General features: G+C 48.1%; 1 protein-coding gene across 4 annotated transcripts in view; it reads right to left on the bottom strand.

Annotated features, from left to right (window-relative positions):
- Positions 1-17,000, bottom strand: part of EARS2 (glutamyl-tRNA synthetase 2, mitochondrial) — a 36,867-nt gene extending 19,867 nt beyond the window's left edge. For 2 of the 4 annotated variants that reach the window (XM_027526700.1, XM_027526701.1), the window contains exons 1-4: positions 16,753-16,998; positions 13,948-14,103; positions 4,152-4,341; positions 1,122-1,594 (exon numbers count right to left, since the gene is read on the bottom strand). In XM_027526700.1, the coding sequence (XP_027382501.1) occupies positions 1,122-1,594; positions 4,152-4,341; positions 13,948-14,103; positions 16,753-16,903 (970 nt within the window). In that variant the 5' untranslated portion in view covers positions 16,904-16,998. Of the gene's footprint in view, positions 1-1,121; positions 1,595-4,151; positions 4,342-13,947; positions 14,104-14,748; positions 15,285-16,752 lie in introns of those variants that run through there. The other 2 variants (XM_027526703.1, XM_027526702.1) reach the window with 2 other exon arrangements.
- Positions 17,001-17,014: the final 14 nt, after the last annotated feature.

Raw genomic sequence — 17,014 nt, 5'->3', positions numbered from 1 at the left:
CAAATCAACCCTCACTGCCCTCTAAGACATGAGCTGCAAGAACAGCCTGCTCAACTGTCTGGCTATGCGCCAGGGATCCCGATTAACTGGTTTTAGATGGGGTGTGAGCAGAAGTGTACTTTACAAGCTTCCTGGGGGATTTCAAACTGCAGCCAGAGTGAGAAAGCTGAGCCAGGAGCTGCTTCCCTCGAGCCGCAGCTCCATCCCACGCAGTCAGTGGCCTCCTGGTCAGCTTTGCGCCTGTGCCACATCCTTCACTAGCTGTGTCACTCTGGTGAGTTACTCAACCTCTCTGGGCCTCATAAGCTTCTAACAAAGTGGTGATAATACATCCCTCTCATGGGTATTTTAAGGCTAAAATAAGAGCAGAAAAAGCAGTAGGCAGGCTATTTATGGCCATGTTTTCAGAAACCACCCCTGACCAAAGGTCATTCTACTTTGTGCGTCATCAAGATGTGGGCCTGACGTCTTGGGTCAAGTTTGAAATAAACTAGGCTCGTAGCAATACTAGTAATACTCCCAGAGTACATACTTACTCTACTCTAATAACCGCAATAATCACAGGATCTGTGGTTTTTGTGCTTATCGTGTAGCAGATACTGTGCTGGTGCCCCATAGGAGCTCAGTGAACCCGAACTTAACTCAGAGAGGAAGACACTTAATTAGCTCCATTTTACAGATGAGGCAAACAAGGCTCACAGATCATAAGCTCCTTTGAGACCAAAGATTACTGGCTCAATAAATGGTGGACAAATAAAGAGAAAGAACTCATATAAGATCACACAGCCATGGCTTCCCTGGTGGTCCAGTGTCTAAGAATTCACCTTGCAATGTAGGGGACACCAGTTTGACCCCTGATCTAGGATGATCCCACACGCCTCGGAGCAACTGGGCCCGTGCGCCACAACTACTGAGCCCATGTACCAAGAGCCTGTGCTCCTCAACAACAGAAGCCACCACAGTGAGAAGCCCGCAAACCACAATAAAATAAATAAACTAGAAAAAAAAAAATCACACAGCCTTTGGACAGCACAGCTGGGACTGAAGGCCAGGTAGCCTGACCCAAGGCCCCAGCTCCTTACAACTATGGTCCCGCCAGGACCTCTCAGGGGACTGGGTACCTGCAAACCCTGAACCGCAGTTGGTGATGATGTCGAGCAAGGCGTCCGGCAGGAAGCCAGTGGCAGCAAAATGCTCCAGGAAGATGTCCCCTTGCCTCTTGGACAGCTTGCTGCCATCCCTGTTGAGGAGCAGAGGCAGGTGGGCAAACTGTGGGGGCTGCCAGCCCAGGGCCTGGTAGAGGAGCAGGTGCTTGGAGGTGGAGACCAGCCACTCAGAGCCCCGCAAAACGTGGCTGATGCCCATGTGGTGGTCGTCCACCACGGAGGCCAGGTGATACGTGGGGAAGCCATCGCTCTTCAGGATGACTGGGTCCCCCTCCACGCTGGCCACCTCATGCCGATTCCAGCCGTATACCAAGTCCTGGAAGGCTGGCGCCTCCCCCTCCAGGCGGAAGCGGATGGCAGGCTTGGGGTCCGTGGCCAGCTTCTGGGCCACCTGCGCCTGGCTCAGGCTCTGGCACCGATTGTCATACCTGTTGGGAAGCAGAGCGGGAGCTAAGAGTTACTAAGAGCATTGATGATGGGCGTGAGCCTTAGCCGTGTCTCTGATAACTGTGACCCTGGGCGGGTCATTTAGCTCTCTCAGCAGTTTCTTCAGTCTTGAATGGAGATAATAGGGTTGTTGTGTGGGAGAACTAAGTGTAATAACACAGCACAGCAGGCTCAAGTCTGTTTCCTTTCTTCCTTGCTTGATATCCTTCCTTGTCAAATGTCACCCAAGCGGGTGAATCACGAAGGGTGTTGCTAAGTGTGCAATCCTATTCCTCTATACAACTGACCCGTCCACACTGGACCATTCTAGTCACTGAGATTCAAAGAGATGTACGCCTGGCAGGTAGGGGATGATGAAGATTCTGGGAAAGATTTTTCTCTCCAAGTGAGCCACAAGCTGCAGCAGCCACTTGGAACTGACTGAGGGAGGGAGGCAGCAAGGGAGGCAGAAAGAGAACAACAGAGTCCCGCCTTCTCAGAGCTGCTGGTTTCGTTCTGGAGTCCCACACCTCCGGCTGAATGAGAAGACAAATGTCTACGTGGTCTATGCTCTGATTACTCAAATGTGGTCTGTGGACCGCCAGCATCAGCCTCACTTGGGAGCCTGTCAGATATGCAGCATCTCAGCCCCTCCCCAGACCTGCTACATCAGAAGCTGCCTGTTAACTAGATCTTCAGGTGATTCTTCTGCACATTAAAGTATGAGAAGCTCCAGTTTGTCCATTTTAAACAGAGTATTTGTTACTTGCTCCCAGAAGTGTCCTGACACACAAATGTAACACTTGAAAGCACTGTCCTTGACACTGACCTAAATGTTCAATCATAAATGGCTTCGTGGATTCCAAGACAGAGCATGATGGTAATTTAAAAAAAATAACCTGTCAAAGGGCAAAAAGACTGTTTATGATTTAAAAAGCAATGCTGCAGTGAATGTCGTGACCTTGTATGAATATCCAAGCCCGTGTCCAAAGAGTTCACTGACATTGGAACTTGAATGCAATGCTATTAGTTTGAATACAAGCTAATAAAGGGCCACTATACAGTATCTATCAAAGCCGCAAACTGACCCTGAAACTCCAAATCTAGGGAGGTAACCCAGCACACACACTCTACAGACATGCAAAATGATGGACATCAACATTGCTCCTCAGCACCCTCAATTTTTAATACAAAAGATTAGCGGTAACATGAATGTTCATTAGTAAGGAACTGATGAAGTGAGTGAGGACTCAGCCCTGTGACAGAATAGTTTGCAAGCGTAAGGAAATTTATGGACTCACACAGACTGATCTTCATCACAGTCAGTGGCATCTATAAGCTGCATGATACGATATGTGTGATACCAATTGAGCAGAGAAGGAGGGGAAATGGCACGCATTCATCAGGGTCTGCACTACATGTCTCTGTAGGAGACACCTTTGGACTGTCTCTGGAGAAGGAATTGGAGAGCCAGAGTCAGGGCTGGGACAGATCTTTGCATATACACCTTCCTGAACATGAGACAGATTTTACTCATCTAAAAAGAGAGAATTATTTTAAAACATTTACTTGGCTGTGCCAGCACGCGGGATCTTTTTTTTCGGTTGTGGCATGTGAACTCTTGCTCTTCCTAGGTGGCTCAGCAGTAAAAAAAAAAATCCACCTGCGATGCAGGAGACACGGAAGCGCAGGTTTGATCCCTGGGTCGGGAAGATCCCCTGGAGAAGGAAATGGCAATCCACTCCAGTATTTTTTCCTGGGAAACTGCATGGACAGAGGAACCTGGCAGACTACAGTCCATGGGGTCAGGCTACAGATCATGGGGTCGCAAAAGTTGGATGCGACTGAGCGACTAAACAACGTGAACTCTGAAGTTGCATCATGTGGGATCCAGCTCCCTGACCAGGGATTGAACTCAGGCCCCCGGCATTGGGAGTGCGGCATCTCAGCCACCGGACCACCAGGAAGTCCCCAAATAAGAGAGAATTTAAATGACCTCACACGCCTGAGGCCCAGTGCGGCAGGCAGAGCTGACCCGGCCCCAGAGATACTCCTCCTGGTGTTTCTGTCTTGTGTCCTCCCCACCCTGGAATGCGGGTGGCCCTCCTGACTTCCTTCTGGTGACCAGAGCACAACGCAGCCACGAGACGTCACTTCCTCGATTGGGTGACGCAGAGGCTGCAGCTTCCACCCTGCTCGCTCCCCTCCCTGCCCACCTCCTTCTCCCCGGCTCGCCTGAAGGAACACCAGCTGCCAAGCAGTGAGCTGCCCCGTAGAGAGAGTCCCACTTGGCTGGGACTGTTGTCTCCAGGAAACAGCCTCTGAGAGGGATGGAGGTAGATCCTCGGCGAGCCCAGCAATCGAGGCAACAGCAAGGCTGGCCTAGACCCTGATGGCGGCTTTGAGAAATCCTGAGCTGAAGGAGCTAGCTAAGCTGTGCCCAGACTCCTGACCTGGAAGAACCCTGAGGAAGGTAGGTTGGGTGTCATTTGTTACGCAGCAGGAGCGAACGAACACAGCCACCCCTAGGGAGGCACAGTGACAGGCTGGGGCTCTCACCGGGGCGTCTGGCGGTTCCTCAGGGCCTCCTTCTTCAGGAGCTCCAGCCGCTGGGGTGAGCAGAAACATGGGTACGCAGCACCGCTCTTCAGCAGGGCTTCAGCGGCCTGGGCATAGAGCGCAAGCCGCTGAGACTGAAGGTAGGGCCCAGCAGGCCCTCCGCGCCGGGGGCTCTCGTCCGGGGGAACGCCTGGAACACAGGCAGAGGCAATCACCAAACGATAATGACCCCAAAGACACGGCACAGGTTCCCAGGCACTGCTACAAGCGTTCCACACACCCCAGTGGTGGTGGTGTTAGTTGCTCAGTCGTGTCCGGCTCTGCGATCCCACAAGGTGTAACCTACCAGGCTCTTCTGTCCATGGGATTCTCCAGGCAAGAATACTGGAGTTGGTCCCTTCTCCAGGGGGATCTTCCCAACCCAGGGATCAAACCTGGGTCTCCCGCGTTGCAGGTGGATTCTTTACCATCTGAGCCACCAGAGAAGCAATTCACACACATTGCAGAGCTTTTAATCCTCCCAACAATCCATGAGGCCGTCACTCTTATAATTTCCCTTTTCCAGATGAAGAGGTAAAGCACAGAGGGATTAACGCTTAAGGTCACGAGGCTGGTGGGTAAGCAGTTGGATGGAGGTGCACCGGCTCCCTGATCCACACCCTCTTTGGCATATCCTCTCCCTCCATCCTTGCCCCGAAGAGGGACAAACCAGCCCTGCCCTGGCACAGCGGACTCAGGAGAAGCAGTGTGGCTCAGGGACAGCTCATCCAGCCCAGCTGGACTCCTGGCTTGGCCCCTGACTTCTGTGACAAAGGGTGGTGCCATGAACCTGCAAGGCTGCTTTTATATTCTGTGATCACTGTTAAGGCTCCAAACCACCCAACCTGGTAGGTGCTGTTGTGAACCCCATTCAGAAAGGAGGACACAGGAGCACCGAGAGGCTGTGTCACGTCACCTGGCCAAGGACAAGTGGGTACAACATTCAAAGCCAGGCTAGCTCGTCCCCAGTCCGTGCTCTTAAGCACTCCGTGGACTGCCTCCTGCACTCCTTAGCTTTCCTACGCCTTGGTTTCCTCCTCTGAAAAGTGGAGCTAAGAGTCTACTGTGCAGAGTGACCAAGACTTAAATGCACCAGTGCTCACAAAGTGCTTAGCCCAATGGCTTCCATATTGAACATGGAAGCTGCAACATACGCTGTTAGATCAAACGTGATCCAGTATAAGCCCAAACCCCAACTCAAGGTCTGGTTTCCACAGGTCACAAAGGATAGGTTTCACTTATAAATGCCTCCAGGAGAGGCAGAGGGGACACAGAAGAGCTAGATGATGGTGTTTCTGTCCTCAGAGGGCTTTCAAATGAATTAGGAAGCTAAGGACAGAGTTAATCCTGCACACCCGATGTCCCATAGTCTCTGGAGGTAGAGGAGCCTGGGCTCAAAGGCACCGGCCAGCTCTAAGGCCAGGCAAGACACCTTGTAGAGCCTCGGTTTCCTCTTTTTAAAGCAGGAAACAAACATTTACTTAGGTTTCCCTGGTGGCTCAAACCATAGAGAGTCTGCCTACAATGCAGGAGACGTGGGTTTAATCCCTGAGTTGGGAAGATCCCCTGGAAAAGGAAATGGCAACCCACTCCAGTATTCTTGCCTGGAGAATCCCACGGATGGAGGAGCCGGCTACAGTCCATGGGGTCGCAAAAAGTCAGATATGACTGACTGACAAACACATAACACACATTTACTTTCTCCTGAGGGTCATCATGAAGCTGGAATGAGACAGCCTGTGGGAAGGCTCGGCGCCCTGCCTGGCATATCTCAGCTCTCAGTAGGTCCTGGCTGCCAGTATCATTGGTTCTGTTGATATTGGTATTGCTTCATTTGTCAGAGAAGGGGGGCTAGGTTACGTGCATCTGGGGTTCCTTCTTGAGCTAACGTTAGCATGTCCAACATTTGGTATACACTCCAGGGTTTAAGAGAGACTCCACTAGATGCACAAAAGAAATAGTATGTAAATGTTCACAGAAATTTGACTCATCATATCCAAAATGTAGAAACAATCTAAATGCCCAACCACTGATGAATGAAGAAGCAAAAAGTGGTATCTCCACATAATGAATATTGTTTGGTCATAAAAAGGAAAGAATTCATTCACGCTACAACATACATGCCGCAACATCCCCTTCAGGGATCATAGCCTCGTCCTGGAGAAGGGGCACGTGTACCTCAGTGAAGCTCTGAGCCAGGCCGTGCAGGACCACCCAAGACAGACAGGTCACAGTGGAGAATTCTCACAAAACGTGGGCTACAGGAAGAGGAAATGGCAATCCACTCCAGTGTTCTTGCCGTGAGAACCCCATGAGTGGTATGAAAAGTCAAAAAAATGATACCAGGATATAAGCCCCACCCCACCCCCAAGTTGGTAAGTATCCAATATGCTACTGGAGAAGGGTAGAGGGCAATTACTAACAGCTCCAGAAAGAATAAAGCAGCTGGGCCAAAGCAGAAACGACGCTCAGTTGTGGATGTGTCTGGTGGTGAAAACAAAGTCTGATGTTGTAAAGAACAATATTGCAGAGGAACCTGGAATGTTAGGTCCATGAATCAAGGTAAATTGGATGTGGTCAAGCAAGAGATGTCAAGAGTGAACATCAGCATCTTTAGGAATCAGTGAATAAAATGGATGGGAATGGGTGAATTTAATTTATATAACCATTTTATCTACTACTGTGGGCAAGAATCCCTTAAAAGAAATGGTGTAGCCTTCATAGTCAACAAAAAAGTACAAAATGCAGTACTTGAATTCAATCTCAGAAACACCAGAATGATCTCAGTTTGTTTCCAAGGCAAACCATGCAACATACAGTTAATTCAAGTGTACGCCCCAACCACTGAGGCAGAAGAAGCTGATCAGTTCTATGAAGACCTACAACATCTTCTAGGACAAACACCAAAAAAAGATGTCTTTTTCATCCTAGGAGATTGGAAGGCGAAAGTAAGAATTAAGGAGATATCCAGAATAACAGGCAAGTTTGCTTTCAGAGTACAAAAATGAATCAGGGCCAACATTAACAGAGTTTTGTCAAGAGAACATGCTGATTACAGCAAACACTCTCTTCCAACAACCCAAGAGATGACTTTACATATGGACATCACCAGATGGTCTACACCGAAATCAGATTGATTATGTTCTTTGCAGCCGAAGATGGAAAAGCTCTATACAACAGAAAAAAACAAGACCTGAAGCTGACTGTGGCTCAGATCATGAGCTCCTTATTGCAAAATTCAGGCTTAAATTGAAGAAAACAGGGAAAACCTCTAGGCTTTTTGTTGTTGTTCAGTCGCCACGCTGTCTGACTCTTTGCCACTGCAGCATGCAAGGCTTCCCTGTCTCTCACCATCTCACCATGTCCACTGAATCGGTGATCCCATTCAACCATCTCATCCTCTGTTGCCCTCTCCTCCTTCTGCCTTCAATCTTTCCCACCATCAGGGTCTTTCCCAAAAGTCAGCTGTTTGTATCAGGTGGCCAGAGTATTGAAGCTTCAGCTTCAGCATCAGTCCTTCCAAAGAGTATTCAGGGTTGATTTCCTTTAAGGTCGACTGGTTTGATCTCCTTGCTTTCCAAGGGACTCTCAAGAGTCTTCTCCACACCATAGTCCAAATGCATCGATTCTTTGGCACTCTGCCTTCTTTATGATACAGCTGTCACATCCATACATGATAATTGGAAAGACCATAGCCTTGACTATACGGTCTTTGTTAGCAAAGTGACATCTCTCCTTTTTAACAGACTGTCTAAGTTTGTCATAGCTTTTCTGCCAAGAAGCAACTGTCTTCTAATTTCATGGCTGCTGTCATCATCTGCAGGGATTTTGGAGCCCAAGAAGAGGAAATGTGTCACTACTTCCACATTTCCCCCATCTATCTGCCATGAAGTGATGAGACCGGATGCCATGATCTTAGTTTTTTCAATATAATATTTAGTTTTAAGCTGGCCTTTTCACTCTTCTCCTTCACCCTCATCAAGAGGCTCTTTAGTTCCTCTTCACTTTCTGCCATTAGAGTGACATTATCCTCATACTGAGGTTGTTAATACTTCTCCCAGCAATCTTGATTCTAGTGTGTTAACTCATCCAGCTCAACATTTTGCATCATATGCTCTGTGTATAGGTTTATTAAACAGGGTGACAATAAACAGCTTTGTTGTACTTCTTTCTCAATCCTGAACCAGTCAGTTGTTCCTTACAGGATTCTAACTTGCTTCCTGACCCACACAGAGGTTTCTCAGGAAACATGCAAGAAAGTCTGGTATTCCCATCTCCTTAAAAGTTTTCCACACTTTGTGATAATCCACACAGTCAAAGGCTTTAGCATAGTCAATGAAACAGAGGTAGATGTTTTTCTGGAATTCCCTTGCTTTCTCTATGATCCAGCGAATGTTGGCAATTTGATCTCTGGTTCCTCTGCCTTTTCTGAACCCAGCTTTAACATCTAGAAGTTCTCGGTTCACATAATGCTGAAGTCTAGCTTGAGGATTTTGAGGATAACCTTACTAGCACGGGAGATGAGTGCAACTGTCTGGTGGTCTGAACATTCTTTAGTACTGCCCTTCCTGGGAACTGGGATGAGTACTGACCTTTTCCAGTCCTGTGGCCACTGTTGGGTTTTCCAAATTTGCTGACATATTCATTGTAGCACTCTAATAGCACCATCTTTTAGGAAGTTAAATAGCTTTGCAGGATTCCATTGCCTCCACTAGCTTTATTGGCAGCAGTGCTTCCAAAGACCCACTTGACTTCACACTCCAGGATGTCTGGCTCTAGGTGAGTGAGGGAACACATCATTCTGGTTATCTGGGTCATTACGATCTTTTTTGTAGAGTTCTCTGTATTCTTTCCATCTGTTCTTGATTGCCTCTGCTTCTATTACATTGTTACCATTTCTGTCCTTTATTATGCCTATCTTGGGATGATTTAGGTATGACCTAAATCAAATCCCTTATGATTATACAGTGGAGGTGATGAATAGATTCAAGGCATTAGATCTAGTAGACAGAGTGCTTGAAGAACTATGGATGGATGTTCCTAACATTGTACAGGAGGCAGTGACCAAAACCATCCCAAAGAAAAAGAAACGTAAGAAGGCAAAGTGGTTTTCTGAGGAGGTTTTACAAATACCTGAGGAAAGAAAACAAGCAAAAGGCAAGGGAGAAAGGGAAGATAAATCCAACTGAATGCAGAATTCCAGAGAAGAACAAGGAGATAAGGAGGCCTTCTTAAATGAATGACGCAAAGAAATAGAGGAAAACAATAGAATGGGAAAGACTAGAGATCTCTTCAAGAAAATTGGAGATATCAAGAGAATGTTTCATGAAGGATGGGGACGGGGACAATAAAGGACAGAAACAGTAAGGACCTAACAGAAGGAGAGAGATTAAGAGGTGGTAAGAATACACAGGAGAATTATACAAAAAAGGTCTTAATGCTCTGGATAACCATGATGGTGTGGTCACTCACCTAGAGCCAGACATCCTCGAGTGTGAAGTCAAGTGGGCCTTAGGAAGCATTACTACAAATAAAGCTTGTGGAGATGACAGAATTTCAGCTGAGCTATTTAGAATCCTAAAAGATGATGCCGTTAAAGTGCTGTACTCATATGACAGCAAATTTGGAAAACTCAGCAGTGGCCACAGGACAGGAAAAGGTCAGTTTTCATTCCAATGCAAAAGAAAGGCAATCCCAAAGAATATTCAACTACCACACAAGTGTGGTCATTTCATGTGCTAGCAAGGTTACGCTGAAAATCCTTCAAGCTAGGCTTTAGCCTAGCTTTACCATCTGGTAGCTAAGACGGTAAAGAATCTGCCTACAACGCAGGAGACTTAGGTTCAATCCCTGGGTTGTGAAGATTCCCTAGAGAAGGAACTGGCAACCCACTTCAGTATTCTTGTCTGGAGAATTCCATGAACAGAGAAGCCTGGTGGGCTACAGTCCATGGGGTCACAAAGAGTTGGACACAACTGAGCGAATAAGCAACAGCAGGCTTCAGCAGTATGTGAAACGAGAACTTCCAGATGTATTAATATAAGCTGGGTTTAGAAAAGGCAGAGGAACCCAGATCAAATTGCCAGCACTCATTAGATCATAGAGATAGCAAGGGAATTCCAGAAAAACATCTTCTTCAGCTTCACTGACTATGCTAAAGCCTTCAGCTGTGTGGATCACAACAAACTATCGTAAATTCTTAAAGTGATGGGAGTACCAGACCACCTTACCTGTCTCCTGAGAAACCTGTATGGGGGTCAAGAACCAACAGTTAGAACCGGACATGGAAAAACAGACCGGTTTCAAATTGGGAAAGGAGTACGTCAAGGCTGTATGTTGTCACCCTGCTTGTTTAACTTATATGCAGGGTACATCATGCGAAATGCCAGGCTGGATGAATCACAAGTTGGAATCAAGATTGCCAGGATTCCTCAGATACACAGATATACCTCAGATACACAGATAGCACTCTAACGGCAGAAAGTGAAGAGGAACTAAAGAGTCTCTTAATGAGGATGAAAGAGAAGAGTGAAAAAGCTGTTTTGAAACTCAGCATTCAAAAAACTAAGATCATGCCATCTGGACCAGATGGCCATCACGTCACGGCAAATAGAAGGGGAAAAAGTGAAAGCAGTGAAGATTTTTATTTTCTTGGGCCCCAAAATCACAGTGGATGGTGACTGTAGCCATGAAATTAAAAGACGCTTGCTCCTTGGAAGGAAAGTTATAACAAACCTAGACAGTGTATCAAAAAGCAGAGACATCACTTTGCCAACAAAGGTCCGTGTAGTCAAAGCTATGGTTTCTCCAGTGGTCATGTATGGTTGTGAGAACTGGACCCTAAAGAAGGCTGGTGTTGGTGGTTTAGTCACTCACTTGGGTCCAACTGTTGCCTGCCAGGCTCCTCTGTCCAGTATTCTTGCCTGGAGTGGGTTGGCATTTACTTCTCCAACGGATCTTCCTGACTCGGGGGTCAAACCTGGGTCTCCTGCACTGCAGGCAGATTCTTTACTGACTAGGGAAGCCCAGAAGGCTGAATGACAAAGAATTGATGCTTTTGAACTGTGGTGCTAGAGACAACTCTAGCACTTACACTCTGGGACGGCAAGGAGATCAAACCAGTCAATTCTAAAGGACATCACCCCGGAATACTCATTGGAAGGACTGATGCTAAAGCTGAAGCTCCAATACTTTGGCCACCTTAGGTGAAGAGGTGACTCACCTGAAAAGACCCAGATGCTGGGAAGATTGAAGACCAAAGAAGAAGAGGGTGGCAGAGGCTGAGATGGTTAGCTAGTGTCACTGACTCAATGCACATGAATCTGAGCAACTCTGGGAGATAGTGGAAGGTAGGGGAACCTGGAGTGCTGCAGTTCACGTAGTCACGACGACTTAGTGACCGAACAACAACATACATGGACCTTATGCTAAGTATAAGCCAGTCACAAAATGAAATGTCTCAAACAGGCAAACCATACAGACCGAGGTTAGTGGTTGCCAACGGCAGGAGGGAAGGAGGAACGGGGAGTGCCTGCTAACTGGTTTGCAATTTTGAGCTGACGGAAATGTTCTAGAATTAGAGGGGTGATGGATGCACAATACAGTGAATATACTGAAGACGACTTTGAAATGGTGAACTTCACATTATATAAATTACAGGTCAACTCCTGAAGCAAGAACATCCAGAAATTACCCACCTGGGCTGTGGATCCCTGCCTGCTTCGGTCATACCCTTGGGCCAAGCCGAGGGCTCTAAGAGGCTGGACGCATCAGTCGTGCTCATCCCAGCGCCCTTGTGATAGCACAGTCTGTGGGACATGGAGCACGTGCTCCACACATGGCCAATCATGATCTCTTGCCCATCACTGTGTCCTCACGTCACATTTCCAAGCCCCCTGGTCTCCCCTGATAGCTCAGTTGGTAAAGAATCCGTCTGCAATGCAGGAGACCCTGGTTCGATTCCTGTCAGGAAGATACACTAGAGGAGGGAGAGGCTACCCACTCCAGTATTCTTGGGCTTCCCTTGAGGCTCAGCTATAAAGAAGCTGCCTGGAATGCAGGAGACCTGGGTTGGGAAGATCCCCTGGAGAAGGGAAAGGCTACCCACTCCAGTATTCTGGCCTGGAGAATTCCATGGACTATACAGTCCATGGGATCGCAGAGAGTCAGACAGGACTGAGCGACTCTCACTTTCGCTGGTCTCCCCGCTGTGCTTGGGCCACTCTGGCTTCCTTGCTGCTCCTCAAATATGCCCAGCACTAAGCTTCTGTAGGACCTTTACATCTGCTACTCACTGGGCTTTGAGCTTGCCCCCTAGGCAACCACGGCGCCAACTTCTCACTTTGTGCAAGTCTCTGTGCCACTGTCCACCCCTCGGGGAAGTCTGTCCTGTCTCAAAGAGCACCCACCCCTCCCTGCTGGTTTGTGCACCTGCTACCCCTTTCTCTGCAGCACTTATCACTGCTTCATATCATAGTAAGGATGAAGTCACCTGTGAACTCACCTACCACCTGGCATATGGCACCTTAGTTCCCTGACCAGGCATGGAACCCGTGCCCCTGGCACTGGGAGCTTGGAGTCTTAACCACTGGACCACCAGGGAAGTCCCTAGAATTCAGGTTGTTTGTTTTGTTCAGTCTGCCTTCCCCTACTTACTGAGGGCAGGGTCTTGGTTTTATGCTTGAATACTACCCGGACCACAGAAGTGACCTTGGTGCATGAATTCTTTCACTCAGCTAATCTCGACGGAAGTTTCTGCTACAATCTTCTACAGTCGAGGACAGAAATGAAATCAGTTTTTGCTCTTCAGTAACCCAGAGTTTAGTTAATGATTTACCTGAGATTAGAGCACACGTTGTCGAGACAGTCTTGGAGTTTTGGGCATTTTTGGGAGCTTAAGTAGTCATACCTGTTCTGACAGGTAGGCAGCAACTGACCCGGGGAACATACACACACTCCTCTTTGTCCTCCCCGAGCTTAGCTGGCTTCAGAATTAAACTTCCCACAGGGAGGCTGACTTGAGAGGCTGCACACATTTTGTCTGACTCATACAATGTGTCATCTGAGTTCAGATTTGACAATGGGAAGCACTCATCAAAACCAAAACCAAAACAAAAAACCTTGGCCATCTGGCTCCTCCTGGAAATCGGAAGATTTGAGGAGCTGGGCCAGGATTCCCACATGGCCAAAGACAGCTGGCGCTTCCTCAGGCTCTTCACAGCCACGGAGCCTCCCAGTCCATCTTCCACTTGGCCTGTTTCCTGCCTAATCCCAGGAGGAGATAAGATTCCGAGATAAAAACAAGAATCTCAGAAGTGCCTTGGAGCTTCCCCGCCGCACCCCCCCACCCCACCACCCCAGGGAACTTCAGTATCTTTCTGGGTGGTACCTGCCCCCCAGACAACACAAATGTACCCATTCTTCCGGGGACTCCCAAGTTCTCCACCCTGGGCCCCGTGAGAAGACCTTCAGGCTCTTTCTCCTGTTCCTTCTCTGGCTTGCTAAATTGCTCAGTCATGTCCGACCCTTTGCGACCCAGTGGACTTGTAACTGGCCAGGCTCCTCTGTCCATGAGATTCTCCAGGCAAGAATATTGGAGTGGGTTGCCAGGCTCTCCTCCAGGGGATCTTCCCCACCCAGGGATCGAACCTGAGTCTCTTGTGATTCCAGCACTGGCAGATGGGTTCTTCACCACTAGCACCACCTGGGAGAACCTTGCTCCTTCCCCGGAGAAGGGTCCTTTCCCTGCCAGCCTCACCTGCCCACTCGAGCATGTCCTCAATATTCTCCGCTGCCCCAGGCACAAGACGGGTCTGATCTGTGTCCTCCAGCCTCAGGATGAAGCTCCCTTGGTGCTTCTTGGCAAAGATGTAGTTGTACAAGGCAGTGCGGAGGCCACCCAGGTGCAAGAAGCCTGATGGAAGAAGGGGACAGCCCAGATGAGACGGGGAAGATGAAGGGCAAGTCAATTCTGCTTGTGATAAAAGGGCCCAAAGAACAGCAAAGCCCAGGAAATGGCTCTCCCTGTCCCATCTCTCCAGCAGTCAGGCTGTTACAGAAGAGGACTGGGGTGGCTGACTCATTTACCTCATCCCAGAAATGGAAGAACACCCAGGTTTTGGAGCTTATCATTTTGTAAAATGGCTCCAGCTCTCCCCACCTGCACCCATCGTTCTACTCTGACATTTGCCTTGAGACCAAGTTTCACCCAAAGGGGAAACAGATGGTTAGTCACTGAAGCTACTTCACACGTGCATTTCATTTATGCAAATTCAATGAGGTCCCTGGGCAAAAAAACTTTGCTAATTGAAAATACTGTATAATTATTACATTTTGCACATACCCTCTGTGCACTGTACAGACTAACCACATCACACATTTTGAATTTTGACTACTTGATGCTCTAAGTGCTGCCTTTAGATACTAATGAAAATAATATTCAATTCCACTGTATTTCTCCACCCAAGTTTAAACTCTTAAAAGACTTTACTTTTTCCATCGTTTCTGACTGAATAGTTAGAGTAAACAGTTTTCCCAGGGCTGTCATTTCCCCCCTTACCCTGCCTTCTGTGGACCAGGTCGTGGCCCTGTCTTCACAATGAGCTCATTTGCATCTTCAGGTACTAGCACCTGCACGAGACAGGAACGCTCCTCTGGGATCAGGCAGACTCTAGCTCAACACTGATTATATAGGTGACCTTCAGCTAGTTATTGCAAGGACACCACAAAACCAGAGTTCCCCAAGATAAAAGACAGGGGTCGAGTAGTTGAAACCAAGACGTCTTACAGATCTTGATTCAAATTCTGCTCCCCTTGGACATTCTACTTGATTTTTGTGAGCTTCAATTTCCTAATTTGTTGAGAGAGATTTGACAACAAAAAATAGAAACCTTCCTTGCAAGATTGCTGTGAGGCATAAATGCTGATCAGAGCATACCATTAATTTTAGCTATTACAATGATCTATATTCTTCAGTCTGTAGTCAATTGCCTTGCCAATATGGGCTTTTCCAGCAAATCATCAAGGAAACAAGACTTAAGATCATCATAAAGGAGGCTTCTGCTTGTTAAGTGCTTTCCATGAGGTAACACACCTTTCCAGTGCCTCAGCTGGATTACCTCAAATGATGAGGCAGGTACTATTATCAGCTCTATTTGGCAGGTGTTAAAATTCAGAGGTTCAATGCTTTGCTCAAGTGGCAAAGCCAGAAATCTGCACCCAGACAATCCTAGGCCTTTGCACCCAAACCAGAGCTTGTCTGAAAACTGTTGGCAGTTCACAACTGAGCAGGCACAGAAATACCAAGTAAATGCTTAGAAACTGAGAGCATTTTGACTGAATAATTTTACATCTGTTGAATTCAATAGAAAGTCTCATATTTTGTATGCTTTCCAGAGTTTCAATTTTCTAGTAATTTCTTCATATGGATTTTATAAAAGTATTAATCTGTAATTCATTGGAAATCAGAAGCCAGTCAAACCCAGGGGTGGTTTGAGGAGCAGGCTCTACACTATAGTGCCTGGCAAGAAATATCCTTGTCCTCGTGTGCAGCTGGGATCTTTTACAATGGTAGCTTTGGGACCCAGGAGTTTAGAACGAGAGGTGTGCTTTTTGTGAAGAGGGTAGGAGGTTGCTTCAGATGGAAAAGAACTTGAGGAACTACTGGCGAGGCCACTAGAGTACACAATGGGTCCCTGCCCCACTCTGGCTTGCTAAGCTCCAACACTAACCACAGGACCGTTGTACCTCCAATTTCCTCTGCCCAGAAAGTTCCTTCTATGGGCTTCAGGTATCTAGCTCCTTGTTACTTGGTTCTCAACTCTCATGGCACCTCCTCAGCAACGCATTCCTCGGCATCCTACCTAACCCCTTGTCCCCTACATTGCTTCACCTCGTGCATGACACATATGACTGTTTAAAACTACAGCTATTTTTTTTACATGTTTGTAGCAGTCACTACCTTGGAGAAGGCAATGGCAACCCACTCCAGTACTCTTGCCTGGAAAATCCCATGGACAGAGGAGCCTAGTAGGCTGTAGTCCATGGGGTCGCTAGGAGCCGGACATGACTGAGCGACTTCACTTTCACTTTTCACTTTCATGCATTGGAGAAGGAAATGGCAACCCACTCCAGTGTTCTTGCCTGGAGAATCCCGGGGACGGGGCAGCCTGGTGGGCTGCCGTCTCTGGGGTCGCACAGAGTCGAACACGACTGAAGCGACTTAGCAGCAGCAGCAGTCACTACCAGTGTAGGCTTCCTGGGAGTAGGGGCCCTACTTTCTCCAAGGCCGTTGCATCTCAGTGCCTAGAACAGGCTGTACTCAATAAACATTTGTTGAATACACAAGAAAAAAGGAACCTAAAGAAATGGTACAGTACGATAAGCACGAAACTCCTGGCAACGCGAATTATTTTCGCTCGTAAACATATTTCTAACTCCGCATAATGAGGTCTCACACTGCCCCGCCAGTCTGACCCCACCGGAAGGGATTCGTTCGGAATGTTCGGGGGGCGGGCAAGAGACGGTGGGCCTCGGCCTGCAGCGTCACGTCCGCCAAGGTTACCTGTGGGGCTGGGGGCGAACCGCACTCGCACCGCAGCCCCGGGATCAGTGCCCAGGCTGGCTTCGCGCCGCCCCATCAGGCGGCCCAAGGCAGCCGGGGACCTCCCGGGATGCAGCAACTTCTTCAGGAGCACCGCCATGTGGGGTGGCATAGGCACACGTGGGCTTCTCCGTGCATCACTTCCGGGGACTGCTCCCAGCCAATCCGCTTCCGCCACAGAAGGCGCAACCCCGCCCCTTAAAGGCGCCAGCCTCCTAGCCTG

The sequence above is a fragment of the Bos indicus x Bos taurus genome, chromosome 25 (genome assembly GCF_003369695.1).
Source record: "Bos indicus x Bos taurus breed Angus x Brahman F1 hybrid chromosome 25, Bos_hybrid_MaternalHap_v2.0, whole genome shotgun sequence".
NCBI lineage: Eukaryota > Metazoa > Chordata > Mammalia > Artiodactyla > Bovidae > Bos > Bos indicus x Bos taurus.
This window is presented reverse-complemented; position numbering and strand designations above follow the sequence as displayed.